Source organism: Pristiophorus japonicus, chromosome 7 (genome assembly GCF_044704955.1).
Source record: "Pristiophorus japonicus isolate sPriJap1 chromosome 7, sPriJap1.hap1, whole genome shotgun sequence".
Lineage (NCBI taxonomy): Eukaryota > Metazoa > Chordata > Chondrichthyes > Pristiophoridae > Pristiophorus > Pristiophorus japonicus.
In genome coordinates this window covers 216,018,352-216,046,272 of record NC_091983.1, presented here as the reverse complement: position 1 = coordinate 216,046,272, position 27,921 = coordinate 216,018,352, and the positions used below count along the sequence as shown (strand labels likewise).

At 47.1% G+C, this 27,921-nt stretch overlaps 1 protein-coding gene across 1 annotated transcript in view; it reads left to right on the top strand.

The window, feature by feature from the left end:
• Nucleotides 1-1,526: 1,526 nt before the first annotated feature.
• slc16a10 (solute carrier family 16 member 10) overlaps nt 1,527-27,921 on the top strand; it is a 129,790-nt gene continuing 103,395 nt past the window's right edge. The window contains exon 1 of the mRNA XM_070885794.1: nt 1,527-2,248. Coding sequence (XP_070741895.1) covers nt 1,810-2,248 — 439 coding nt within the window. The 5' untranslated portion in view covers nt 1,527-1,809. The remainder of the gene's footprint in view (nt 2,249-27,921) is intronic.

Genomic DNA, 27,921 nt, shown 5'->3' with positions numbered 1-27,921 from the left:
AGGGTAGCTAATGTACTACTTTTTAAGAAAGGAGGGAGGGAGAAAACGGGTAATTATAGACTGGTTAGCCTGACATCAATAGTGGCGAAAATGTTGGAATCAATTACTAGTTACATCTGGTAGAGTGGACAAGGGAGAACCTGTGGATGTGGTGTATTTGGACTTTCAAAAGGCTTTTGACAAGGTCCCACACAAGAGATTGGCGTGCAAAGTTAAAGCACATGGTATTGTACTGACGTGGATAGAGAACTGGTTGGCAGACAGGAAGCAGAGAGTTGGGATAAACGGGACCTTTTCAGAATGACAGGCAGTGACTAGTGGGGTACCGCAGGGCTCAGTGCTGGGACCCCAGCTATTTACAATATACACTAAAGATTTGGCTGAGGGAATTGAGTGTAATATCTCCAAGTTTGCAGATGACACTAAGCTGGTGGCAGTATGAGCTGTGAGGAGGACGCTAAAAGGCAGCAGGGTGACTTGCCACAGGTTAAGTGAGTGGGCAAACGCATGGCAGATGCAGTATAATGTCGATAAATGGTTATCCACTTCGGTGGCAAAAACATGAAGGCAGAATATTATGTGAATGGCGGCAGATTAGGAAAAGGGGAGGTGCAGCGACACCTGGGTGTCATGGTTCATCAGTCATTGAAAGTTGGTATGCAGGTTCAGCAGGCGGTGAAGAAGGCAAATGTTATGTTGGCCTTCATAGCTAAGGGATTTGAGTATAGGATCAGGGAGGTCTTACTGCAGTTGTACAGGGCCTTAGTGAGGCCTCACCTGGAATATTGTGTTCAGTTTTGGTCTCCTAATCTGAGGAAGGACGTTCTTGCTATTGAGGGAGTGCAGCGAAGGTTCACCAGACTGATGGCAAGACTGACATATGAGGAGAGATTGGATCGACTGGGCCTGTATTCACTGGAATTTAGAAGGATGAGAGGGGATCTCATAGAAACATATAAGATTCTGACGGGACTGGACAGGTTAGATGCGGGAAGAATGTTCCCGATGTTGGGGATATCCAGAACCAGGGGACACAGTCTTAGGATAAGGGGTAGGCCATTTAGGACTGAGATGAGGAGAAACTTCTTCACTCAGAGAGTTGTTAACCTGTGGAATTCCCTACCGCAGAGAGCTGTTGATGCCAGTTCATTGGATGTATTCAAGAGGGAGTTAGATATGGTCCTTATGGCTAGGCGATCACGGGGTATGGAGAGAAAGTGGGAAAGGGGTACTGAGGTGAATGATCAGCCATGATCATATTGAATGGTGGTGCAGGCTCGAAGGGCCGAATGGCTTACTCCGGCACGTATTTTTCGATGTTTCTCGTGACACTCAGCCGCTGCAGCGGAGAGTCCGAGGGAGCAGTGGGAGCACGGCCGGCGGCGCGCTCCGGGCGGGGCGGGATCTGCTTTTGACGGACAGGCGCCGCAGTCAATCAGCGGGCGGCAGCGCCCAATCGGCGTGGCGCGGGCAGGAGGAGGTCCCGCCCCGAGTTGTTACCATTTAAAAATGGGCAACAGATTGGCGACACAGTGTTCGGGCGGTGCAACAATATAACCAGCGGGAGAACCCGTCCGTCCATCCATCCATCCATCCAACCGTGCCACTGCAGCGCTCGCTGCCCCTTTTCATTTGTTTGTGTTTTAAAAAAAAACCCGCACCAAGCAAGAAAGCCGGCAGCAGAAACCATTTTTTTCATCATTTGCTTTTGTGAAGGAAGTAGCGTGGCAGGCAGGCTTGTGTTGCCGGGACGGGACGGGACGGGCGCTCCGGATGATCTTTGATCTGCAGACGGGACGCTCCTGAGAAATGACAGAAAACGGCCTGAAGACCGAGGACGGCAGCACCCTGGCGGCAGGGGCGCCGGGGCCAGAGGACAAGGAGGGGGAAGAGGAGGAGGAGGAGGAGGAGGAAAGCCCGGGCACGAACCCATCCGCTCAGCCGCTCACCCACAGCAAGGAGCCGCTGAACGGCGAGGTGACGGCGGCTGAAAGCGAGCCCAGGCTGTGTGTGGTGCTGGGCGAGGGCGACCAGCAGCCTGGCGACACCCCCTCCTCCTCCTCCGCCGCCCCCGCCCACAAGGGCGACTTCGTGCCCCCCGAAGGCGGCTGGGGTTGGGTGGTGATGTTCGCCTCCATGTGGTGCAATGGCTCGGTGTTTGGCATTCAGAACGCTTTCGGGCTGCTGTTCATGTCCCTGCTGGAAAATTTCGGCAACCCAGATGACCACCATCTGCAGTTTAAAACAGGTAAGGATGGAAGGGGGTTGGAGGGGGGATTTAAGACTTCACTGCAACCGAGTCTAGGCCTATTCCAATTTTCCAATATGTGATGATTTTTTTCCCCAGAGAATTTATGTAACTTAAAACCTTTCAGAGAATTGACCATGGACTAACTTAGGAAAGTGACCAAGAATATGTTTATGTCCTGCCAGTATGTCTCTTCTGATGTGTTGGCTCCTTGCTAGGTTACAGTGCTACTGATGATCTTTTGCACCGTTAAGTGCATTGCAGTTCGGGCTAGATGCAGCCCAAGCGGCTGCTACTTCTGTGTGGGTGTTGACGGTGGGTTCACGCACGCTATTGGCTGGGTGAGGGGCAGCAAGTGTTGCCGTAAGTTCACACATGTGTCACTGGATAGTGATCGGCTGTGGCAAGCCTGCTGCTTCGGGTAGAAATTACAAACCCACTTGCCCTATAAACAACAGGCCATTCAGCCCCTCAACTCTGTTCCGCCATTCAATTGGCTGATCTGTATTTCAACTCCATTTACCTGCCTTTGCTCCAGATCCCTTGATACCTAACAAAAATCTATCGATCTCTGTCTTGAAAATTTCAATTGATCCAGCATCCACAGCCTTTTTGGGGGAGAGAATTCCACTATTCTATTGTGTGGAAAAAATGCTTCCTGATTTCACTCCCAAATCATAGAAAAATTATGACACAGAAGGAGGCCATTCGGCCCATCGTGTCTGTTCTGGTATATGGTCTAGCTCTAATTTTAAAATTAAATTAAGGCTTAATTTTAAGCACCCTTGTTCTGGATTCCCCCACCAGAGGAAATAATTTCTCTGTATCTACCATATTGAACCCTTTTATCATTTCAAAGATCTTGACTAGATCACCCCTCAACCTTCTAAACTCGAAGAGAATACCAACCAAGTTTAGGCAGTGTGTAACATGTTAGCATTACATTTTTCTGCCTGTCTTGCTTTTACACAGGCATTAACCTGTTTATTGTAAATGGGTTAATACTTGCTTAAACCAAAAACTACAACTTTTATTTCTATAATGCCTTTAACGTAATAAAATATCCCAAGGCGCTTCACAGGAGTGTTATATGACAAAAATAAAGAAATCTGACACCGAGCCACATAAGAAATTACAGCAGATGACCAAAAGCTTGGTCAAAGAGGTAGGTTTTAAAGAGCGCCTTAAAGGAGGTAGCGAGGCAGAGAGGTTAAGGGAGGGAGTTCCAGAGCTTCGGGCTCAGGCAGCTGAAGGCACGGCCACCAATGTTTGAGCAGTTGTCATCGGGGATGCTCAAGAGGGCAATAGGAATGGCATTTGCATATATGCATTAATTGATTGGAAATTCTACCTTCTTGGGTTATATTCTTAATATAGTATCATTACTGATGCCCCTTCTGACATCCACTAATTCGGCATTGACTGGGAATACAACCTGGGACCTCCCTCATGTGTATGGTTTCACTACTAGCTGAACAAACTCTAAGGGGAGACAATTTTGATGTCAATTTTTTATGTACACAATCCTTTATAAGATTCTGAGAGGGCTTGACAGGGTAGATGCTGAGAGGCTATTTCCCCTGGCTGGAGAGTCTAGAACTAGGGGGCATAGTCTCAGGATAAGTGGTGAGACCATTTAGGACTGAGATGAGGAAAAATTCCTTCACTCAGTGTTCTGAATCTTTGGAATCTCTACCCCAGATGGTTGTGGATGCAGTCATTGAGTATATTCAAGACTGAGCTAGATAGCTTTCATACACTAAGGGAATCAAGGGATATGGGGAAAGTGGTGTTGAGGTCGAAGATCAACCATGATCTTATTTGAATGGCGTAGCAGGCTCGATGGCCTACATTTGCTCCTATTTCTTATGTTCTGTTTAAGAAGCTTGCAAGAAAATGGAGTATGGCCACTGTTTATTTGGATGCAGTGATTGTGATGCATGCCATTGACAGAATCATAGAATCTTACAGCATAGAAGGCCATTTGGCCAATCTGGCCTGTGCTGGCTCTTTGAAAGAGCCGTCCAATTAGTCCCACTCCCTGCTCTTTCCCCAGAGCCCTGCAATTTCTTTTTGCTTTTCAAGTCATTACCCAATTCCTTTTTGAAAATTACTATTGAATCTGCTTCTTCCATCCTTTCAGGCATAAGAACATAAGAATTAGGAACAGGAGTAGGCCATCTAGCCCCTCAAGCCTGCTCCGCCATTCAACAAGATCATGGCTGATCTGGCCGTGGACTCCGCTCCACTTACCCGCCCTCTCCCCGTAACCCTTAATTCCCTTATTGGTTAAAAATCTATCTATCTGTGACTTGAATACATTCAATGAGCTAGCCTCAAATGCTTCCTTGGGCAGAGAATTCCACAGATTCACAACCCTCTGGGAGAAGAAATTCCTTCTCAACTCGAGAACTGGTTGGCAGACAGGAAGCAGAGAGTCGGGATAAACGGGTCCTTTTCAGAATGGCAGGCAGTGATTAGTGGAGTGCCGCAGGGCTCAATGCTGGGACCCCAGCTCTTTACAATATACATTAACTCTTCAGATGAAGGAATTGAGTGTAATATCTCCAAGTTTGCGGATGACACTAAACTGGGTGACGGTGTGAGCTGTGAGGACCCTAACCCTAAGCCTGGCAGTGCATTCCAGATCATAATAACTCCCTGTGTAAAAAAAAACCCTCCCCTTCTCACCTTTGGTACTTTTGCCAATTACCTTCAGTCTGTGTTGTCGACCCTCCTGCCAGTGGAAACAGTTTCTCTGCATTCACTCAATCAAAACCCTTCATAATATTGAACATTTTAATTAAATCTTCACAGTATTTGTCAACAGAATAAAATACGTCTAGTGTAGCCCAAGAGCTTAATTTAACACCCATTGCATCCGATAATGAGTGGCTAAGTAAACCAAACGATGTCTGGAAAGAACTGTTCCAAATGAACACCCAATATTATAGTCTGTTAAATCGGGTAATTTTACGTTACAAAAATAACTGGGGCCAGGTCCTTCCCCTCTCCTCCCCCAGCCGCCATTGTGTTACTCTGTCTCTAAACTCTGATCCACCCATGATTGAGATGTCAGCACACTCACCAATTTACTACACCATCTGTAAAGTAAATAGATTGCCGCAATCTGGCTGATCGCACATCTTATTCATTGACGGCGTGGTAAAATGCACGCTGGGAGGTGCGCCGACAGTACTGTATTTGCGGTCAAATGTGCTGGTTACATTTCAGGCAAGGGTTTACATCCGGTGTGTCGAAGCTTCGACTGATTGATTTATTTTCTGGGTAACCCATTTCACACAGTTTCCACTCCCCCCGTGGTGGCACGTAATCGGAAAGTTGCTGCCTGTTGTATTTACCAGTCTGCCGTCCTGCAATAAACTGATCCACTCGACTAATGGAACTTATGACGCCTCTCTCTCGCCTTCTCAGCAAATAACCAAGAAAGTAAAAACAACAGTGAGCAGATTTTGCACAGTTCATGCATGCCAACTTAGGAAACTGAAGACTAGCTGCAAAAAATGTGCCTCAACAAAGACTAACCACTCAAAACAAGGGACAAATCAAAACTAGCACCGAATATAGTAAGAGCTTGTATTTATATAGTGCTCAGGATGCTTCACATCGTGCCTTTATTGTTATGTAAGCAAACATCTAATTTATGCACGGCGAATGAGATATATGGGCAGCTAATCTGTTTTGGTGAAATTGGCTGCAGGAAGAATGTTGGCCACTGTTTTTTATATCACCGTGTGTGTGTGTGTGGTGTGTGTGTGTGTGTGTTCGGAGTCTGTTAGAAAGAGACAACTAGTGTAACTTTAGTTGGTGCACAACTTCAGAAAGTACGTTAAGCTGAGACACCTACACAAGCATCCCTCGCATTACACACTCTGGATCTGCTAAACCTTAGCTTCCTCCTCAATAGTTCTGCTAGCATCAGGTTTCCGCCCCACAGTGATGCCATCGGTCTAATGCTGCCGAGCCCTTGCAGCCCCACCCCATTGATGCTAAACTCCAGGCCCCGAACCCCAGTGCTGCCAAAGTCAAGGAATATCCCCAATGTGAGCAAAATGCAAGATCACACTCCAGTGCAGCTATACCTCACATCCCCTGCCAGGTACTGTGAAACGCCAGCTGTCTAATGTCACCTGGTACTTCTTGTATGCCATAATGGAGAGTTGTGCATTCAATTCCTAAACTACCAGTACAAATCCTGGAATAGCATTGAATAAACATCGTATTTGATTTATTCAGGAAGTGTAAATCAGTGGCTCTGATGTTCTCCTCTGTATGGTATAAACATCCTTGTTTTAAAACAGTGTCCTCCACTTCACCATGAGTAATGCCATGGGAGGTCTACTCGTATTCAATGATTATACTATGATTGAAGAAAACAAAAATCAACAGCATATTATTCTTTACTCAGCTATGTAAATATTTCAGTTGTGTTTTTGCTTTGTTATGTATTGTTGGGCAGCAAAGATCATCTCTGAGGTTCTGTTTACCTGCCACTTTTTAAAATTTGGACTTGAAAGTACTCTAAAGCGATTGACACCAGAGTGTCTCTGCAGCATGTCTGAAGCTAGTACAATGTTAAGCTTGATGTTTTCTATGTTTGTTCCTTTTTTATTGTGGTATTTATTGTACACGTGTCAGCTGTGGCTCAGTGGGTAGCACTCTCGCCTGAGTCAGATGGTTGTGGGTTCAAGTCCCACTCCAGTGACTTGGGCACAAAAAATCTAGGCTGACACTCCAGTACAGTGCTGAGAAGTGCTGCACTGTTGGAGGTGCCGTCTTTCGGATGAAACGTTAAACCGAGGTCCCGTCTGCTCTCTCAAGTGGATGTACGATCCCATGGCACTATTTCGAAGACGAGCAGGGGAGTTATCCCTGGTGTCCTGGCCAATATTTATCCCTCAATCAACGTAACAAAAAAACAAATGATCTGGTCATTATCACATTGCTGTTTGTGGGAGCTTCCTGTGCTCAAATTGACTGCCACATTTCCTACATTACAACAGTGACTACACTCAAAGTATTTGATTGGCTGCAAAGCGCTTTGAGACATCTGGTGGTCGTGAAAGGCGCTCTATACATCCAAGTCTTTTTTTTTTTCGAACAGCATGACTATGGGAGCGAGTGTAACATCACTCTAGCCCAAGACCTTTGGGACTTCAGATGGTTTGCTATATCACTGAATCGGAGTTCAACCCCAAATTTAGGTGAAGGTTTGAACTTGGTGTCAATTGGTGGTGGGGGAATCTGAAACCTGATAATTGTCATAATTGTCTAGTGCCATTAGGGAACATTGTGTAATCTAAAGGTTCATTTAAATTGTGCAATGTTTTTATGATAAACTGAACTGACTTTAATGTTTTAAAGGTCACATTATGAAATCATTAGGGCTACTGACCCTTTACCTTAAATAGCTTTCTTTTTCTGCCATTTTCTTTCCAACTCCTTGTCCTGAAGGTAGTAATGTGCTGGGATAGGATCCCATGTGTGCTGGGTACCTTTAGCCAAGTGATCATACTTCAAACATGAACCTGGACAGTCCGTGAGTCGTACACTCATACAACTGAGGCCCCGTCTGCCCTCTCAGGTGGACATAAAAGATCCCATGGCACTATTTCGAAGAAGAGCAGGGGAGTTATCGCCGGTGTCCTGGCCAATATTTATACCTCAATCAACATCACTAAAAAACAAACATATGACCTGGTAATTTATTTCATTGCTGTTTGTGGGAGCTTGCTGTGTGCAAATTGGCAGCCGCATTTCCTACACTACAACAATGACTACACCGTAACAGTACTTCATTGCCTGTTATGCGCTTTGGGACATCCTGAGGTCGTGAAAGGCGCGAATGAAATGAAAATCTTTCCTTTTCCGTGGACACTGTGGAAATCTGTCAAGTGGGAGAAGCCTAGTGCCCTCTCGTCCTGCTTTGCTGTGTCCATAGGGAAAGAGATGCAGGTATTCCTCCTTCCAGCAGCAAGCTTCAGTGTCCCCTCTCATACAGTGGTGGACTGCGAAGTGGGAGATGAAGCTGGTATTGCCTGCTACAGCCTAGCAGGCGCCTGTTGCATAAAGGTCAAGGTCCACGGTGACCGTGACAGCCACATGCAGTGCTGCCCGCACCTCGGTTTGAGGGTTGATTTGTGGCTTCAGCGGTTGACGTAGCTCGGCGACCGCCTCATTTGTGAAGCGGAGGCGCCTGAGACATTGCTCCTCTGAGACGTTCATGCAGGAGAGGTGTTCCTTCAAGACCCAGTGTGGGTGTGACCTCCTGTGCCGTGCCCTCCTCCTCCCTCTTTACCCTTGTCTCTTCTGTATTCTTCGCTGGTTCCCCTCCAGCCCCAAAGGCAGCCCTACCCGAGCCATCCATGACCGCAGTAAAACTGTTTCAAAAGCACCCAAGGGCATTGCAGCACCGGCCAAAACCTCCCTTCAGTTGTCAGAAATCAGTGGTAGAAGTGAGACCATAGGTCAAACAAAGGCCCAGATGTTAACCAGCAGTCTAAAAGAACAAACCAGAAACTAACCTGTATGAAGTGGATAAGCCTTTTTAAATCATGCCTTACTGGCTGTTGGCGCCACAAGTCATATCACGTGACGAGTCAGGTGCTGGGGCAGCCCAATTTCACAAAAGGGCATGGGACCCTTACCTAAATATTTTAATTACTGTTTTGAGCACTTCTGGTGAATATTTTGCAGTTTGAGCATGTGCAATAAATGCAATTTCTCAGGATCCATCTATAGCACTTGGTCAGCCTAAACTCTTGGAATTCTTTTCAAGCAGTATTTTCTTTTTGCAACGATTTAAAGAAAAGCTAGAGGATAAATCTCAAAAAAACATTATTGAAGTAAAGTTTATTTGAAATGCTTCATTTTCTAAACAGAGTGTGTACGAAATCAGTTCAGACATGAAAGGGATGAAACTTCTGTTATAACTATTTATGTTCGAATCATAAACTATGTTTTTCTCGGTTGAGAAATAAAATGTGTCGATGTCAGTTTCAGTTTGTTGTGTTTATGGAAATAATTTGAATGCCAGCTGGAAATTGAATTTGAGTAGATTATCAATTAAAGTTTTAAATAAAAAGCTATGCATTTTTTACTTCGGAATGCATGTCAAATTAACCGAATGCAGCTGTGGCATCGATTGGAGAAGGAACATGCATATTTATTTATGTAATTGCAAAATATGCCTTTTTGGTTCTAGAAAGTTTATTTCTCTTACGAGGTATTAAAACTGTACAGTTAAGCAAAGCAGGCTAATTAGGTCAACTATGTATGTTATCTTTGTCTGTTACAACTGTTATCCAATTGTAAGCATTTAGTTAATTGCAACTATATTTGTTATCTAAGAAGTAGCATCAGCAACTGCAGTATTAAAGTGCTTCTTACATTTAACCCAGCTTCATAGCTGGAACTGAACAGAGAGCCGACAGTGTCGGGCGGGTCAGCCCAGATTGTCCTGAGCCCTCCTCCTTAAAGCAGTTTGACTCCAGCATCTCCATTAGTGCTGTCACACTCTAGCTCACCTCCAATGGTGTCCGATGCTGACATGCCCTTCATTGCTCCTGGTCCCCAGTGCTCACAAATCCCAGGACCTCTATCCCTGTAGTCTCAGATTCTGCAATCTCCCTCCCTGACCCCAGGATATCCTTCATACTTTCCCAGGACCTACTACCCAGCATTTCTAGATCCTGGTGTCTACCCAATGATTCCCATCCTAGGATCCCCCTTCCCAGTTCCTAGATCCACGAACATCCCACCCCCTTACCGGTACTCTGAGACCTTGGTCCCTTATAGTACGTCTCCCCAGTCGATACGCCATGACTGGACCTCAAAAGACCTCCCCTCTCCCGACTATTGCCAAAACCTGCAACAGCAACAACTTATATTTATATAGCGCCTTTAATGTAGTAAAATGTCCCAAGGCGCTTCACAGCGAGTGATGTAAGACAAACATTTGACACCAAGCCACAAATGAGGACCAGAAGCTTGGTCAGAGGTACGTTTTAGGGAGCATTTTAAAGGAGGTGGAGAGGTTTAGGGAAGGAGTTCCAGAGCTTGGGGCCGATGCAACTAAAGGCACGGCCACCGATGGAGGCACGATTTATAATCCGGGACGCTTAAAAGGGCAGAATTTGAGGGGTGAAAATATCTCGGGGTTGGGAGGGGGGAGGGGGTGTGATAGTTGTAAGGCTGAAGGGGATTACAGAGATGGGGAGGGACGAGGCCACGGAGGGATTTGAAAACAAGGATGAGAATTTTGAAATTGGGGCGTTGCTTAACCGGGAGCCAATGTAGGTCAGCGAGCACAGTGGTGATGGGGGAGTGGGACTTGGTGCAAGCGGGACTTGGTGCGAGTTAGGACACAGACTGCCGAGTTTTGGATGGCCTCATGTTTACGTAGGGTAGAATGCGGGAAGCCAGCCAGTGTGCTTTGGAATAGTCAAGTCTACAAACCCTGGGTTGAAAATTTAGTGCAATGGAGTCATTTGACCTAGAATCCCTCCAAGAAGGGGAGACTTCAACAACATTTACATCGTGCCTTTAACATTGTAAAACATCCCAAGGTGCTTCACAGGAGCATTATCAAACAATATTGACACCAAGCCACAAAAGGAGATATTAGGACAGGTGACCACAGAGCTAGGTTTTAAGGTGTGTTTTAAAGGGAGAGTGAGGCTGAGAGTCTCTGCTGGATCTAACTCCAGTTCCCCATAGTTTTAAAGAATGTGTCTGGAAACATATTTAACAGGAAATGTAATGGAAAAAAGAGGGCAAAATTTTATTAAAACAGGTACTGATGTGAGTACAAAATCACAATTTTTTTCTTCAAAGAAATGTATTGACATTTTGTGTAGTTATTTAATTAGCTGCACGATCAAGTTTAAAAAAAATCCATAACCAAGTGTTTTAGTGCCGTGGACGTGCTAAACTTTTAAAGCTGCATCAGAAAATGGACCATTAAACAGGGGCTTGACTTGAGTTGTTGCACCATAAGTACTGCATTGTAACTTGTAACAGTAACTATTTAGGATCAGTCAGTCAGAGTAACTGGGGTTATACAACAACATGGGATTATGCTTGAAAAGCATTTTAAATCGTAGAGACACCAGGCTTAAAAGACGGGGGTGGTGGGGGGGGAACACGCAAGATTTAACTCCATCCAATTAGTATCACCTCCCTCTGCATATGTTCATAGTAATAACTGAATATCCGGATGATTAATGTGGCTAGAAATGAGAAGCTGCAAAAGCAAGTGCAGGTTGATCAGCATTCTTTTTGTTCACGGAGGAGGATAAGTGAATTATATTGGAACTAAGCAGTGGATAGTTGCACAGCTGTCAGGCTCTCTAAGAATAAACGTATCAGCGAATGCATCAGGCTCTCCAGCAACCATCGGCTCTCGTCAACACTGAACTTTTCGGTGTGTTGCGTCTGCGTGCATCAAAATAACCTTTGATCGCTTTTTTGCTCGTGAGTGGGGTCGGGATCCTCCGGCATTTTGTTTCTGGCCTTGACTGTTACAATATGAAAGCAGAGCTCAGCCCTGAGTCTTTTTTATGTTGCCCCCCCCCCCCCCCCGCCACCCCTAAACACGATTCGTAGTTTCAAACTCCACAAATGGGTCGAGCCGAACTGAATGTGCGAGGGGAGAATTTCCTGGCTGTTTTCAGAGCAGGTAACTTATCACGGCAGGAGAATAGCCACTTTGCGACCGATTTTTGTATCAGAAAACTGTCGCGTCAACCCCACCACCCCCGTGATCCACATGCCCAGTCCTGAGAGATCACTTTGGTATGTATTATAATGAGGGCCACTGACATTGTTGCTCCCAGTTTCCTGCTTTTACACTCGCAAAGCACTCTGGGCAACTTAGTGAGGCGCAGTGGTTAACCGCCTCAGATGAGAGTCTCTCCACCTGAAGAGTCCGAAGGGTTGGAATAGCAAATTCCGCTACCACTGGAGCACTCCTGCCCGTCATGGCCCACGAGGAATCCTCACAAAATTTATTTTTCAACGGACAGAGTGTATGGAAGGAGATACTGGCAGGTGGCCAGAACTGCCACGAGGACCATGCAGGACTTTAGTGGACCTTGGCGGGTGGGCAGGTTTTCCACTGTTTCAGTACAGGGCAGAAGTGGTTGGATGAAGAGTTGCTTTGATCTTCGTGCAGCTCACCCTTCCTGTAAAGTCCTGCAGTGTCGGTGATGGTGTAGTGATCCGTTGCCATGGTGCAGTGCTCCCCTTCGCGCCTGAAATTGCGAATTACTCAAAACTGTTTCCCTCAAATGTCTCAGCTGAGACTCTTTTGCACACGGTTTTTCTCGGTGTCCGCACGGGGGTGATCTCAGATGGCGATGACTGGGAATGTGCTGGATTCTTTTTTAATATTTTGTGTTGTTTAGCATAGTCAGCCTGAAAAGTGCAAGCCTTTCCATAGTGCGCTGTGTCACAGCTCTTTCAAACAGTTGTGTGTGGTTGGACCGCCACTGCCGTTTTTGTGCACTTGGGCAGTTCGGTTGCATGGTGACTTCAGGCCTGCAACTCACATTTCTGAAAGAACCGCTTTATGTCGATCAGTGGAGAAGTAACCTGCATTTCCGATGGTTGTGCATGTGTTGTTATAAGCACCGGCAAAATAGTTATTATATTGTACATTATTTTGAGTCCCTTTTTGTATGATATTTTGAAATTGTGATTAGCTGCCTTATCTTTAATAACAGTTTGTTGCTTGCATTATGGTGATTATCGAATAAATAGTAAATTGAAGATTATTCGTGAACCGATTTGGAGTCTTGATCAAGCTTAATGATTTGGATGAAATTGTATTAAACATATTTGGCCATTGAAAGTTAATTCAAACAAATGTCTTGAGCATGTTCCACGATTTTTTTTTTGGCTAGCAGATTAATTTATTGATTATAAGACGTTTTTCTAGTATCATTGCTGAGAAGAGAATATGTTGGGATACCTGGGTATATCCGAATTAAATCAGCACAGCAAAGCACAACAGAATTTTGTAATATTTTGTTAATATCCCTTTTAATCATCATCATCATAGGCGGTCCCTCGAAACGAGGATGACTTGCTTCCTCGCCAAATAAAAGGACGAGTTCACAGGTGTTTCAATGAAGGACCCGAACTATATCCTGAAGGGTGGAAGATGCCTGTACGTCCATTTTTTTAACGTGGGGTGACCGTTGCACACCAGCCACCACACGGGCTTGACAGAGCTAGGTCTTGGTTCAGTGGCAAGGATTACCCAAGACAACTGGAGACCAGCTCTGCTGCACGGACCTAGTGCACACACATAATCACAGTGTGGGCTGGTCCGTGCTGCCCCTGGGCCCCTGGCCCCGAACTCACACCTCCCCTGGGCCCCGATCACGTTGCTCCACAATCTCTCGCCACTCCTTCGCCCCGACCTCGCTGCTCCTGCTGCATCTGCCCACGCTCCAATCACTGACCTGGATCTTGATGACGTCACTCTTCACAGCCCTCACCCTCCTGCACCAGCTTGCGCTGTACCTTGCAGTGGCATGCCTCCACGCTGCTCCCTGGGCCGCCGCTCTCCGCTCCTTTTATGGCCCCGACTTGCTAAGTTAATGGCGGTTCTCTGGTATGTTTTTTTCTCCTGGGAACTTGCTACATTTCCATTGCTTCCTTCACACCACACTCCATTCTGTAATTCGGAGATTAGGTAAATCATTAGCTATTTGCCAATGTTACTTTTTAAATATCTTATCTGGAGCTGTGTGGATTGGGTCTGTTCATTCCTGCTCTTGCCTTGTCACTGAGCTTCAGTGTGCGAGGGAACTGCCACCCCTGATGATGCATTTATTTGAACGGGATTATTGTTTTTTTTTTCCTGAAGCGTAAAGCTTGCCTACAATTAACCTTGAGTCATCGAAACCAGTCAGCAGTGATTTCTCGCAGAGCTCAGCGATTTGTTTCCAATCCAAGATCTGGCTGCACTTTCCTGTAACACAACCCCGTATTATCGATGTGTCATTGAGTTAGTCACTCGGTTGTGAGACCTTCTCAAAATCAACACCCTGCTCCCTGCGGCAGGCTACGCAGTTATTATTGTCAATAAAACCGTGAGCCATTTTCTATCCTAGGCATGGAGTGATATCAGTCGGAGATTGGTAGGTTCAGAATGTGATTATGACAGTGTTTTGCAGCGGTTGCAGTGTCTGGCTGTGAATTACACTCTGGCAGTCAGTAGACTGTTATGTGCGCCTTGACTTCGCCGAGCTGGGCCAGCCCAATATCAGTTGGGTCGGATGCCAAAGCGGCCCGACGTAGGTCCTCGGACGGGGAAGGAATAGGTGAAAGATAGTGGGGCGGGGGCGGGGGGGGGGTTTCGATTCTCCCAGACCGGCAACAACCTGTAGGAGTTTTGTGGAGCCAGCGCTCCTGTTCTTCTTGGATGACTCATCAGGGGAGGGCAGCAGAAGCCAAGTTCTCGGCACCGTGGGTGGCTCTGCTGCACAGGAGGGCAGGAAAAAGAGTGGGAGAGCTAATAGTGGTAGGGAATTCTAGTGTAAGGGGAATAGATAGATGTTTCTGTGGCCGCAACCGAGACTCCAGGATGGTATGTTGCCACCCTGGTGCAAGGGTCAAGGATGTCTCGGAGCGGCTGCAGGACATTTTGGAGGGGGGGGGGGTGAACAGCCAGTTGTCATGGTGCATATAGATACCAATGATATAGGTAAAAAACGGGATGAGGTCCTATAAGCCGAATTTAGGGAGCTAGGAGCTAAATTTTAAAAGTATGACCTCAAAGGTAGTGATCTCAGGATTGCTACCAGTGCCTCGTGCTAGTCAGAGTAGGAATAGCAGGATAGCTCAGGTGAATACGTGGCTTGAGGAGTGGTGCAGAAGGGAGGGATTCAAATTCCTGGGACATTGGAACCGGTTCTGGGGGAAGTGGGACCAGTACAAACCGGATGGTCTGCACCTGGGCAGGACCGGAACCAATGTCCTCGGGGGAGTGTTTGCTAATGCTGTTGGGGAGGTGTTAAACTAATATGGCAGGGGGATGGGAACCTATGCAAAGAGACAGAGGGAAGTAGAATGTGGGCTGAAGCAAAAGATAGAAAGAAAAAAAGTAAAAGTGGAGGGCAGAGAAACCCAAGGCAAAAAGCAAAAAGGGCCACATTAGAGCAAAATTCTAAAGGGGCAAAGTATGTTAAAAAGACAAGCCTGAAAGCTCTGTCTCAATGCGAGGAGTATTCGTTATAAGGTGGACGAATTAACTGCGCAGGCAGCAAGTAACGAATATGATATAGAGCACGGAGACATGGCTCCAGGGGGACCAAGGCTTGGAACTCAACATTCAACATTCAGGAAGGATAGATAGAAAGGAAAAGGAGGTGGGGTGGCGTTGCTGGCTAAAGAGGAAATTAACGCAATAGTAAGGAAGGACATTAGCTTGGATGATGTGAAATCGGTATGGGTGGAGCTACGGAATACCAAAGGGCAGAAAACACTAGTGGGAGTTGTGTACAGACCAGCAAACAGTAGTAGTGAGGTTGGGGACAGCATCAAACAAGAAATTAGGGATGCGTGCGATAAAGAACCAGCAGTTATCATGGGCGACTTTAATCTACATATAGATTGGGCTAACCAAACTGGTAGCAATGCGGTGGAGAAGGATTTCCTGGAGTGTATTACAGATGGTTTTCTGGACCAATATGTCGAGGAACCAACTAGAGGGCTGGCCACCCTAGATTGGGTGATGTGTAATGAGAAAGGACTAATTAGCAATCTTGTTGTACGAGGCCCCTTGGGGAAGAGTGACCATAATATGGTAGAATTCTTTATTAAGATGGAGGGTGACGCAGTTAATTCAGAGACTAGGGTCCTGAAGGAAAGGTAACTTCGAAGGTATAAGACGTGAATTGGCGAGAATAGGCTGGCGAATTATACTTAAAGGGTTGACGGTGGATAGGCAATGGCAAACAGTTAAAGATCACAGGGATGAACTTCAACAATTGTACATCCCTGTCTGGAGTAATAATAAAACTGGGAAGGTGGCTCAACCGTGGCTAACAAGGGAAATTAAGGAGAGTGTTAAATCCAAGGAAGAGGCATATAAATTGGCCAGAAAAAGCAGCAAACCTGAGGACTGGGAGAATTTTATAATACAGCAGCGGAGGACAAAGGGTTTAATTAGGAGGGGGATAATAGAGTATGAGAGGAAGCTTGCTGGGAATATAAAAACTGACTGCAAAAGCTTCTATAGATATGTGAAGAGAAAAAGATTAGTGAAAACAAACGTAGGTCCCTTGCAGTCGGGTTCAGGTGAATTTATAATTGGAAACAAAGAAATGGCAGACCAGTTCAACAAATACTTTGGTTCTGTCTTCACGAAGGAAGACACAAATAACCTTCCGGAAATATTAGGGGACCAAGGGTCTAGTGAGAAGGAGGAACTGAAGGAAATCCTTATTAGGCGGGAAATTGATGGGATTGAAGGCCGATAAATCCCTGGGGCCTGATAGTCTGCATCCCAGAGTACTTAAGGAAGTGGCCCTAGAAATAGTGGATGCATTGGCGATCATTTTCCAACAGTCTATCGACTCTGGATCAGTTCCTATGGACTGGAGGGTAGCTAATATAACGCCACTTTTTAAGAAAGGAGGGAGAGCGAAAACCGGTAATTATAGACCGGTTAGCCTGACATCAGTAGTGGGGAAAATGTTGGAATCAATTATTAAAGATGTAATAGCAACGCATTTGGAAAGCAGTGACAAGATCGGTCCAAGTCAGCATGGATTTATGAAAGGGAAATCATGCTTGACAAATCTTCTGGAATCTTTTGAGGATGTAACTGGTAGAGTGGACAAGGGAGAACCAGTGGATTTGGTGTATTTGGACTTTCAAAAGGCTTTTGACAAGATCCCACACAAGAGAAATTAAAGCACAATGTATTGACGTGGATAGAGAACTGGTTGGCAGACAGGAAACCGAGAGTCTGGATAAACGGGTGCTTTTCAGAATGTCAGGCACTGACTAGTGGGGTACCGCAGGGCTCATATACATTAATGATTTAGATGAAGGAATTGAGTGTAATATCTCCAAGTTTGCAGATGACACTAAGCTGGGTGGCAGTGTGTGAGGAGGACGCTAAGAGTGACTTGCAGAGGTTAGGTGAGTGGGCAGATGCAGTATAATGTGGATAAATGTGAGGTTATCCACTTTGGTGGCAAAAACATGAAGGCAGAATATTATCTGAATGGCGGCAGACTAGGAAAAGGGGAGATGCAACGAGACCTGGATGTCATGGTACATCAGTCATTGAAAGTTGGCATGCAGGTACAGCAGGCGGTGAAGAAGGCAAATGGTATGTTGGCCTTCATAGCTAGGGGATTTGAGTATAGGAGCAAGGAGGTCTTACTGCAGATGTACAGGGCCTTGGTGAGGCCTCACCTGGAATATTGTGTTCAGTTTTTGTCTCCTAATCTGAGGAAGGATGTTCTTGCTATTGAGGGAGTGCAGAGAAGGTTCACCCGACTGATGTCCGGGATGGCAGGACTGACATATGAGGAGAGACTGGATCGACTGGGCTTGTATTCACTGGAGTTTAGAAGGATGAGACGGGGTCTCATAGAAAGATATAAAATTCTGACGGGACTGGACAGGTTAGATGCAGGAAGAATGTTCCCGATGTTGGGGAAGTCCAGAACCAGGGGACACAGTAACATAGAAACATAGAAAATAGGTGCAGGAGTAGGCCATTTGGCCCTTCGAGCCTGCACCGCCATTCAATGAGTTCATGGCTGAACATGCAACTTCAGTACCCCATCCCTGCTTTCTCGCCATACCTCTTAATCCCCCTAGTGGTAAGGACTACATCTAACTCCTTTTTGAATATATTTAGTGAATTGGCCTCAACAACTTTCTGTGGTAGAGAATTCCACAGGTTCACCACTCCCTGGGTGAAGAAGTTTCTCCTCATTTCGGTCCTAAATGGCTTACCCCTTATCCTTTGACTGTGACCCCTGGTTCTGGACTTCCCCAACATTGGGAACATTCTTCCTGCATCTAACCTGTCTAAACCCGTCAGAATTTTAAACGTTTCTATGAGATCCCCTCACATTTTTCTGAACTCCAGTGAATACAAGCCCAGTTGATCCAGTCTTTCTTGATAGGTCAGTCCCGCCATCCCGGGAATCAGTCTGGTGAACCTTCCTCACTCCCTCAATAGCAAGAATGTCTTTCCTCAAGTTCCCAGACCAAAACTGTATACAATACTCCAGGTGTGGCCTCACCAAGGCCCTGCACAACTATAGTAACACCTCCCTGCCCCTGTACTCAAATCCTCTCGCTATGAAGGCCAACATGCCATTTGCTTTATTAACCGCCTGCTGTACCTGCATGCCAACATTCAATGACTGATGTACCATGACACCCAGGTCCCGTTGCACCTCCCATTTTCCTAATCTGTTACCATTCAGATAATAGTCTGTCTCTCTGTTTTTACCACCAAAGTGGATAACCTCACATTTATCCACATTATACTTCATCTGGCATGCATTTGCCCAGTCATCTAACCTATCCAAGTCACTCTGCAGCCTCATAGCATCCTCTTCGCAGCTCCGACTGCCACCCAACTTAGTGTCATCCGCAAATTTGGAGATACTACATTTATCCCCTCGTCTAAATCATTAATGTACAGTGTAAACAGCTGGGGCCCCAGCACAGAACCTTGCGGTACCCCACTAGTCACTGCCTGCCATTCTGAAAAGTACCCATTTACTCCTACTCTTTGCTTCCTGTCTGCCAACCAGTTCTCAATCCACGTCAGCACACTACCCCCAATCCCATGTGCTTTAACTTTGCACATTAATCTCTTGTGTGGGACCTTGTCGAAAGCCTTCTGAAAGTCCAAATACACCACATCAACTGGTTCTCCCTTGTCCACTCTACTGGAAACATCCTCAAAAAATTCCAGAAGATTTGTCAAGCATGATTTCCTTTTCACAAATCCATGCTGACTTGGACCTATCATGTCACCTCTTTCCAAATGCGTTGCTATGACATCCTTAATAATTGATTCCATCATTTTACCCACTACCGATGTCAGGCTGACCGGTCTATAATTCCCTGTTTCCTCGCTCCCTCCTTTTATAAAAAGTGGGGTTACATTGGCTACCCTCCACTCCATAGGAACTGATCCAGAGTCTATGGCGTATGGCGTATGTCTATATGCTTTCTCGCCATATCCAGAGGGGTATGGCAAGAAAGCAGGAATGGGGTACTGAAGTTGCATGTTCAGCCATGAACTCATTGAATGGCGGTGCAGGCTAGAAGGGCCAAATGGCCTACTCCTGCACCTATTTTCTATGTTTCTATGGAATGTTGGAAAATGACTGTCAATGCATCCGCTATTTCCAAGGCCACCTCCTTAAGTACTCTGGGATGCAGTCCATCAGGCCCTGGGGATTTATCGGCCTTCAATCCCATCAATTTCCCCAACACAATTTCCCGACTAATAAGGATTTCCCTCAGTTCCTCCTTCTTACTGGACCCTCTGACCCCTTTTATATCCGGAAGGTTGTTTGTGTCCTCCTTAGTGAATACCGAACCAAAGTACTTGTTCAATTGGTCTGCCATTTCTTTGTTCCCCGTTTTGACTTCCCCTGATTCTGACTGCAGGGGACATATCTAAGGATAAGGGGTAAGCCATTTAGGACTGAGATGAGGAGAAACTTCTTCACTCAGAGAGTTGTTAACCTGTGGAATTCCCTGCCGCAGAAAGTTGTTGATGCCAGTTCATTGGATATATTCAAGAGGGAGTTAGATGTGGCCCTTACAGCTAAAGTGATCAAGGGGTATGGAGAGAAAGCAGTAAAGGGGTACTGAGGTGAATGATCAGTAATGATCATATTGAATGGTGGTGCAGGAAGGGCCAAATGGCTTACTCCTGCACCTATTTTCTATGTTTCACACAACATAACCATTAAAATATATTTTTGGAGCGGCCAGCAACGGCCCCTTTAAGGACTGCTCGATGCCGGGACACATGCACGGAGCGTGCGCAGGAAATGCTCCGCTCATAAGAACATAAGGAATAGGAACAGGAGTAAGCTCCCCTCGAGCCTGCTCTGCCCTTTAGTAAAATCGTGGCTGACTTGATCATGGACTCAGCTCCACTTCCCCACCCGCTCCCCATAGCCCTTTATTTCCTTATCGCTCAAAAATCTGTCTATCTCCACCTTAAATATATTCAATGACCCAACCTCCGCAGCTCTCTGGGGCAAAGAATTCCATAGATTTACAACCCTTTGAGAGAAGAAATTTCTCCTCATCTCATTTAATTGGGTGGCCCCTTATTCTAAGACTATGTCCCCTAGTTTTAGTAGCCCCACAGGTCCCCGAGAATTGCAAACGGTGTCCCAACTGTGTAATTTGGACTGCGATTTGCATGGTACAAGATATCGACCATCTGAAACTGGCAGATGTTCTTATCCTGCAAAGGAAGGCCCCCTTTAAAAATGGTGTCAGCTGGAGCCTTGGCAGTATTGAGGTGGTTACTGCCATTAACACCCAAGCGGTACGAGGTGCCCTCACCAAGGGGAATCTCCCCCCATTGCATTTTAGCTCTGGACCTAACTCTGGAGTTATGCTGCCACTATTGCGTCAGTGTACAGTGGTTACAAGTGCATCAAGCCCACAATGATGATATCTCCCCCACCAATTAAATGAATGAAAGAAAGACTTTATATAGCGCCTTTCACAACCACCAGACATCTCAAAACGCTTTCCAGCCAATGAAGTAGACCGGTCAGCCTGACCTCAGTAGTGGGTAAAATGATGGAATCAATTATTAAGGATGTCATAGCAACGCATTTGGAAAGAGGTGACATGATGGGTCCAAGTCAGCATGGATTTGTGAAAGGCAAATCATGCTTGACAAATCTTCTGTTTCCAGTAGAGTGGATAACGGAGAACCAGTTGATGTGGTATATTTGGACTTTCAGAAGGCTTTCGACAAGGTCCCACACAAGAGATTAATGTGCAAAGTTAAAGCACATGGGATTGGGGGTAGTGTGCTGACACGGATTGAGAACTGGTTGTCAGACAGGAAGCAAAGAATAGGAGTAAATGGGTACTTTTCAGAATGGCAGGCAGTGACTAGTGGGGTACCGCAAGGTTCTGTGCTGGGGCCCCAGCTGTTTGCATTGTACATTAATGATTTAGACATTGGATTAAATGTAGTATCTCAAAATTTGCGGATGACACTAAGTTGGATGGCAGTGTGAGCTGCAAGGAGGATGCTATGAGACTGCAGAGTGACTTGGATAGGTTAGGTGAGTGGGCAAATGCATGGCAGATGAAGTATAATGTGGATAAATGTGAGGTTATCCATTTTGGTGGTAAAAACAGAGAGACAGACTATTATCTGAATGGTGACAGATTAGGAAAAGGGGAGGTGCAAAGAGACCTGGGTGTCATGGTACATCAGTCATTGAAGGTTGGCATGCAGGTACAGCAGGCGGTTAAGAAAGCAAATGGCACGTTGGCCTTCATAGCAAGGGGATTTGAGTACAGGGACAGGGAGGTGTTGCTACAGTTGTACAGGGCCTTGGTGAGGCCACACCTGGAGTATTGTGTACAGTTTTGGTCTCCTAACTTGAGGAAGGACATTCTTGCTATTGAGGGAGTGCAGCGAAGGTTCACCAGACTGATTCCCGGGATGGCGGGACTGACCTATCAAGAAAGACTGGATCAACTGGGCTTGTATTCACTGGAGTTCAGAAGAATGAGAGGGGACCTCATAGAAACGTTTAAAATTCTGACGGGTTTAGACAGGTTGGATGCAGGCAGAATGTTCCCAATATTGGGGAAGTCCAGAACCAGGGGTCACAGTCTAAGGATAAGGGGTAAGCCATTTACGACCGAGATGAGGAGAAACTTCTTCACCCAGAGAGTGGTGAACCTGTGGAATTCTCTACCACAGAAAGTAGTTGAGGCCAATTCACTAAATATATTCAAAAGGGAGTTAGATGAAGTCCTTACTACTCGGGGGATCAAGGGGTATGGCGAGAAAGCAGGAAGGGTGTACTGAAATTGCATGTTCAGCCATGAACTCATTGAATGGCGGTGCAGGCTAGAAGGGACGAATGGCCTACTCCTGCACCTATTTTCTATGTTTCTAAGTACTTTTGGAGTGTAGTCACTGTTGTAATGTGGGAAACACAGCAGCCAATTTGTGCACAAACAAGCTCTCACAAGCAGTAACGTGATAATGACCAGATAATCTGTTTTTTTGTTGTTGCGTTGATTGAGGGATAAATATTGGCCAGAACACCGGAGATAATTCTCCTGTTCTTCTTCAAAATAGTGCCATGGGATCTTTTACATCCACTTGTGAGAGCAGACGGGACCTCAGTTTAACGTCTAAGTCTAAAGACGACACCTCTGACAGTGCAGCACTCCCTCAGCACTGCACTGGAGGGTCGGCCTATATTTTGATCGTGTTCAAGTCCCTGGAGTGGGACTTGAACCCACAACCTTCTGACTCAGAGGCGAGTGTGCTACCCACTGAGCCATAACTGACACTTATGGATTAAAGAGTACATAACCCAGGCTAGTTGTCTGCATAACATATACAGTGAAACCTGTATAAACGGACACTTATTGAGTTCCACATATCTTGCATGGTAAAATGTACAAGAAACCACAGGCACTCTCAAATTACGAACTGCAGACAGCCTTCAATGCACTCAGCCCTTTTACAAGTTAAAACCTGGGACACGCAGGTCAATGTGGTGTCTCTGCGCCTTACTACAAACTCACACGAGGCATATATATATATCAGACACCGGTCACTCTGTGACCTTCACCTTTATTCCCAGGATCAAGAAGTGCTGACCCTGGGTGGGACCTCCCCTTTTATATCTGGAAACCCAGGTGAGGAGTGTCTCCCGCAAGTTCACCCCCTGTGGTCAGGGTGTGCATTTCTAGGGTACAGGTACAGTGTACATGAGTTACAGTTACATGACGATGTCATTGCAAGATGGTTAAATACATGACATCACCTCCCCCCTTCAGTCTTTTAGTTTCAGAGGTTAAGTCTGTCAGGTGGTCATCGCTCTCTCGTGGAGCGACAGTTGTGGCTCTGGTGGCTGAGCCTTGGCACACGTCTCTGTCACGTGAGGTGATTCCGGCCTGTCCGGGCTGGCCGCAGGGACTGTGCATGCTGATGGCTGTCTTTGTTGCTCATTGCTAGCAGTGGTGTGGGTGCCATCTCATGCTCTTCTTCAGGTTCCTCCGTGTCTATGCTGAAACTTTTCTTTAGTTGGTCCAAGTGTTTGCGGCATATCTGCCCATTGTTTAGTCGGACCACCATGACTCTATTTCCTTCTTTGCCAATTACGGTGCCCTCAAGCCACTTGGGTCCCAAAGCATGGTTAAGAACAAATACCGGGTCATCTATTTCTATACACCTCCCCCTTGAGTTTCGATTATGGAGCTCGGTTTGGGACTGGCGCTTGCCCTCAACAATGTCTGCCAGGGCTGGGTGAATGAGGGATAGCGCGTCTTTAGCGTGCGTTTAATGAGGAGTTCCGCTGGTGGGACTCCCGTGAGCGAGTGCGGGCGGGACCTGTAGGCCAGCAGGAGGCGCAATAGGCAGTACTGAAGGGAGGGTCCTTGGATGTGTAGCATGCCCTGTTTTATGACTTGGACCGCCCGTTCCACCTGGCCATTGGAAGCCGGCTTGAACGGTGCTGTCTGGACGTGCTTGATACCATTGCCTGACATAAACTCCGGAATTCATGGTTGGTGAAACACGGGCCAGTGTCGCTGACCAGGATGTCCAGCAAGCCATGGGTCGCGAAAACCGTACGCAGACTCTCCACGGTGATGGATGTCGTGCACGAGTTCAATATGATGCACTCGATCCACTTCGAGTATGCATCGACAACGATCAGGAACATTTTCCCCATGAACGGGCCCGTATAGTCTACGTGAATAATGGACCATGGTCTGGTGGGCCAGGGCCACGGGCCGAGTGGGGCCTCCCTGGGGGCATTGCCGAGCTGGGCACACGTCGTGCACCTGCGAACCCAGTGTTCCAGGTCTGAGTCAATCCCCGACCACCATACATGTGACCGGGCAATGGCCTTCATTAACATGATGCCAGGGTGCTCGCTGTGGAGTTCCCTGATGAACGCTTCCCCTCCTTTCTGGGGCATGACTACCCGGCTGTCCCATAGCAGGCAGTCGGCTTGGATGGAGAGCTCATCCATCCGTCTCTGAAATGGTCTGACTTCCTCGGGGCACGCCCTGTGTGCGGGCGCCCAATCCCCAGTCAGGACACATTTCTTTATCATGGATAGGAGGGGGTCCCTGTTGGTCCAGAGTTTGATCTGGCAGGCTGTGATGGGGGAGCCCGCAATGTCATAAGCCTCAACGGCCATGACCATCTCAGCGCGCTGTTCTGACGCCCCCTCAGTGGTGTCCAGTGGGAACCTGCTGAGCGCATCAGCGCAATTTTCGTTGCCTGGCTGGTGCCGTATGGTGTAGTCATGCGCAGTCAGCGTGAGGGCCCATCGCTGTATGCGAGCTGACGCGATAGCATTGACAGCCTTGCTGTCGGACAACAAGGATGTTAACGGCTTGTGGTCCGTCTCTAACTCGAACTATCAACCGAAAAGGCACTGGTGCATCTTTTTCACACCGTAAACACAAGCGAGTGCTTCCTTTTCGACCATGCCGTATCCACGCTCTGCCTGGGAGAGTGACCTGGAGGCATAAGCCACCGGTTGGAGTCGGCCGTCATCGTTACCCTGCTGCAAAACACACCCAACCTTGTAGGATGACGCATCGCATGTTAAGACCAATTTTTTACACGGGTCATACAAAGTCAACAGTTTGTTGGAACACAGCAGGTTCCTCGCCTTATTGAAAGCCCGTTCTTGACAGTCCCCCCAAAACCATTCACAACCTTTATGCAGGAGCATGTGTAACGGCTCCAACAATGTGCTTAAGTTCGGCAGAAAGTTCCCAAAATAGTTCAAAAGTTCCAGGAATGATCGCAACTCCGACATGTTCCCGGGCCTGGGCGCCCGGCTGATCGCCTCCGTTTTTGATTCAGTGGGCCGGATCCTGTCTGCGGCAACCCTCCTGCCCAAAAACTCGACCTCAGGGGCCAAAAACACACACGTGGCCTTTTTCAGCCGCAAGCCTACCCGATCCAATTGGCGTAGCACCTCCTCCAGGTTGTGGAGATGTTCTTCGGTGTCTCGACCCGTTATGAGAATGTCGTCTTGGAATACAATCATTCCAGGAATGGATTTGAGCAAGCTTTCCATGTTTCTCTGAAAGATGGCCGGTGCCGAACGAATGCCAAAAGGACACCTTTTGTAGACAAATAATCCCTTGTGCGTCGTGATGGTGGTCAGAAGCTTGGAATCTTCAGCCATTTCCTGAGTCATGTAGGCCGAAGTGAGGTCCAGCTTCATGAACAGCTTGCCACCTGCCAGCATGGCAAAACGGTCCTCCGCTCTCGGAAGCGGGTATTAGTCTTGCAGCAATACTCGGTTGATGGTGGCTTTGTAGTCGCCACAAATCCTGACTGAGCCATCTGCTTTGAGGACGGGAACGATGGGACTTGCCCAGTCGCTGAATTCAATGGCCGAAATTATGCCCTCTCTGAGCAGCCTCTCCAGTTCACATTCAATTTTTTCATGCATCACATACGGCATCGCTCTGGCTTTGTGGTGCACTGGTCTGGCATCCGGAGTGATGCGTATCACTACTTTAGTGCCCTTGAACATTCCGACACCAGGTTGAAACAGTGACCCAAATTTTTGCAGGACCTGTGAGCATGAACTTCGCTCCACGGATGAAATGGCGAGCACATCCCCCCCCATTTCCAATTCATCTCGGCTAGCCAACTCCCCCCCCCCCCCCCAAAAGCGCGGGGCCATTTCCCAGAACGATCCAGAGTGGCAGTCGGTTCTGTAATCCATTATGTGTTACCACCAAGTTTGCACTGCCCAGCGCTGGGATGATCTCTTTGGTGTATGTCCGTAGCTGCGTCTCAATGCATTCCAGTTTGGGCCTGCTAGCTCTGTGTGGCCATAGTCTCTCAAATTGTTGGCTGCTCATGAGTGACTGGCTAGCTCCTGTATCCAGCTCCATGTGCACCGGGATGCCATTCAGTAAGACATTCATCATCATGGGTGGTGCTTTAGTGTATGAGCTGTGGACATCAGCCTCATGAACCCGCTGAACTTCGGCATCTATGGCTTTACCCCAGGCCTCATCCTGCATTGCAGACCCCTCGTCTGGTTCCTCTGTCTTGCAGATTAGCCTCACTACTGCCTTTTTGCACATCCTGGCCAAGTATCCACTGACGTTACAAATCCTACAGGTTTATTGCTGGAACCTGCAGCTTTTCGCAGTGTGTCTACCCCCACACCTCCAGCATGAGCTGAGATTGAGATTGTTGTTAACAAAAGGACTATTACCAGACATTCCTCTGATTACCCATTTGGCTGTTTCTAAGATGGTGGGTGTTAATGGTCCCATCGCGGGACACATTGTTCCTCGAGATGGCGTGTATTGCCGATCCCCTTTCCATTGTCCTTGTTGCGGGCCCACCCTAGAGCCTGTTGCTGCCTGGGCAGTTTCAAAATGCCCTTGCCTGCCTGCGGGGTCCCGAGCCGCGTTCACCATGTTAACTCCCTGGTCCATCGCCACGTTTGGACCAGGGCTGCGCGCGTAAATTAGCTTGGTCCTCTTCCTCGGTCATAAAGTTCTGAGCTATCAACGCCGCCCCATCTAAAGTCAAGTCCTTAGTCTTTATGAGTTTCCTGAAAATGCCGGCATGATTAATGCCCTTGATGAAAAAGTCCCTTAACATCTCCCCCCTGCAGGCATCGGACACTGGCCAAGCGCCGCAGTTCCGCCACGAAGTCTGAGACGTTTTGTCCCTCCCGACGCCGGTGAGAGTAGAACCGGTGCCGGGCCATGTGTACGCTACTCGCTGGCTTGAGATGCTCACTGATCAGCTGGCTGAGCTCTTCAAAGGACTTGTCCGCCGGCTTTTGGGCTGCGAGCAGGTCTTTCATCAGCGCATACATCTGTGATCCGCAGATGGTCAGTAGATGTGCCCTCCACTTGTTAGCCGCTGTCTCTTCCAGCCAATCCTTTGTGACAAAGCTCTGCTGGAGTCTTTCCACAAAGTCATCCCAGTCCTCACCCACACAGTAACATTCCTCCGGTGCCACCGGTGGCCATCCTCGTGGTTCAATGATTCCCGTTTCTCGTCGCCAAATGTAGTGTCCCTGCACCTTTCTACAAACTCACACGAGGCATATATATATCAGACACAGTCGGTAATTTACATGTTTCACTTTACAGGTTGGACCTCTTTGGTTCGGGACCTGACCGATGCCAAGACAGAGAATTTTCCGAACCGCAGGAGGTCACGCCGAGCATAGGCTTACCGATATCTGTAGACAGTGACCGGGCTCCTGAACATCCCTGCCACACCGGATCCGGCTCAGGCTGCGAAACTCGGGCCTCGCTCTCTCACTCCATGTAGAAAGCTCCCAGCCACATTTATTAATTAACGCGCTGGTTTGTTCGTTTTCGCCCATCTTCGACGCCTCAGTCAGCTGCCTGCC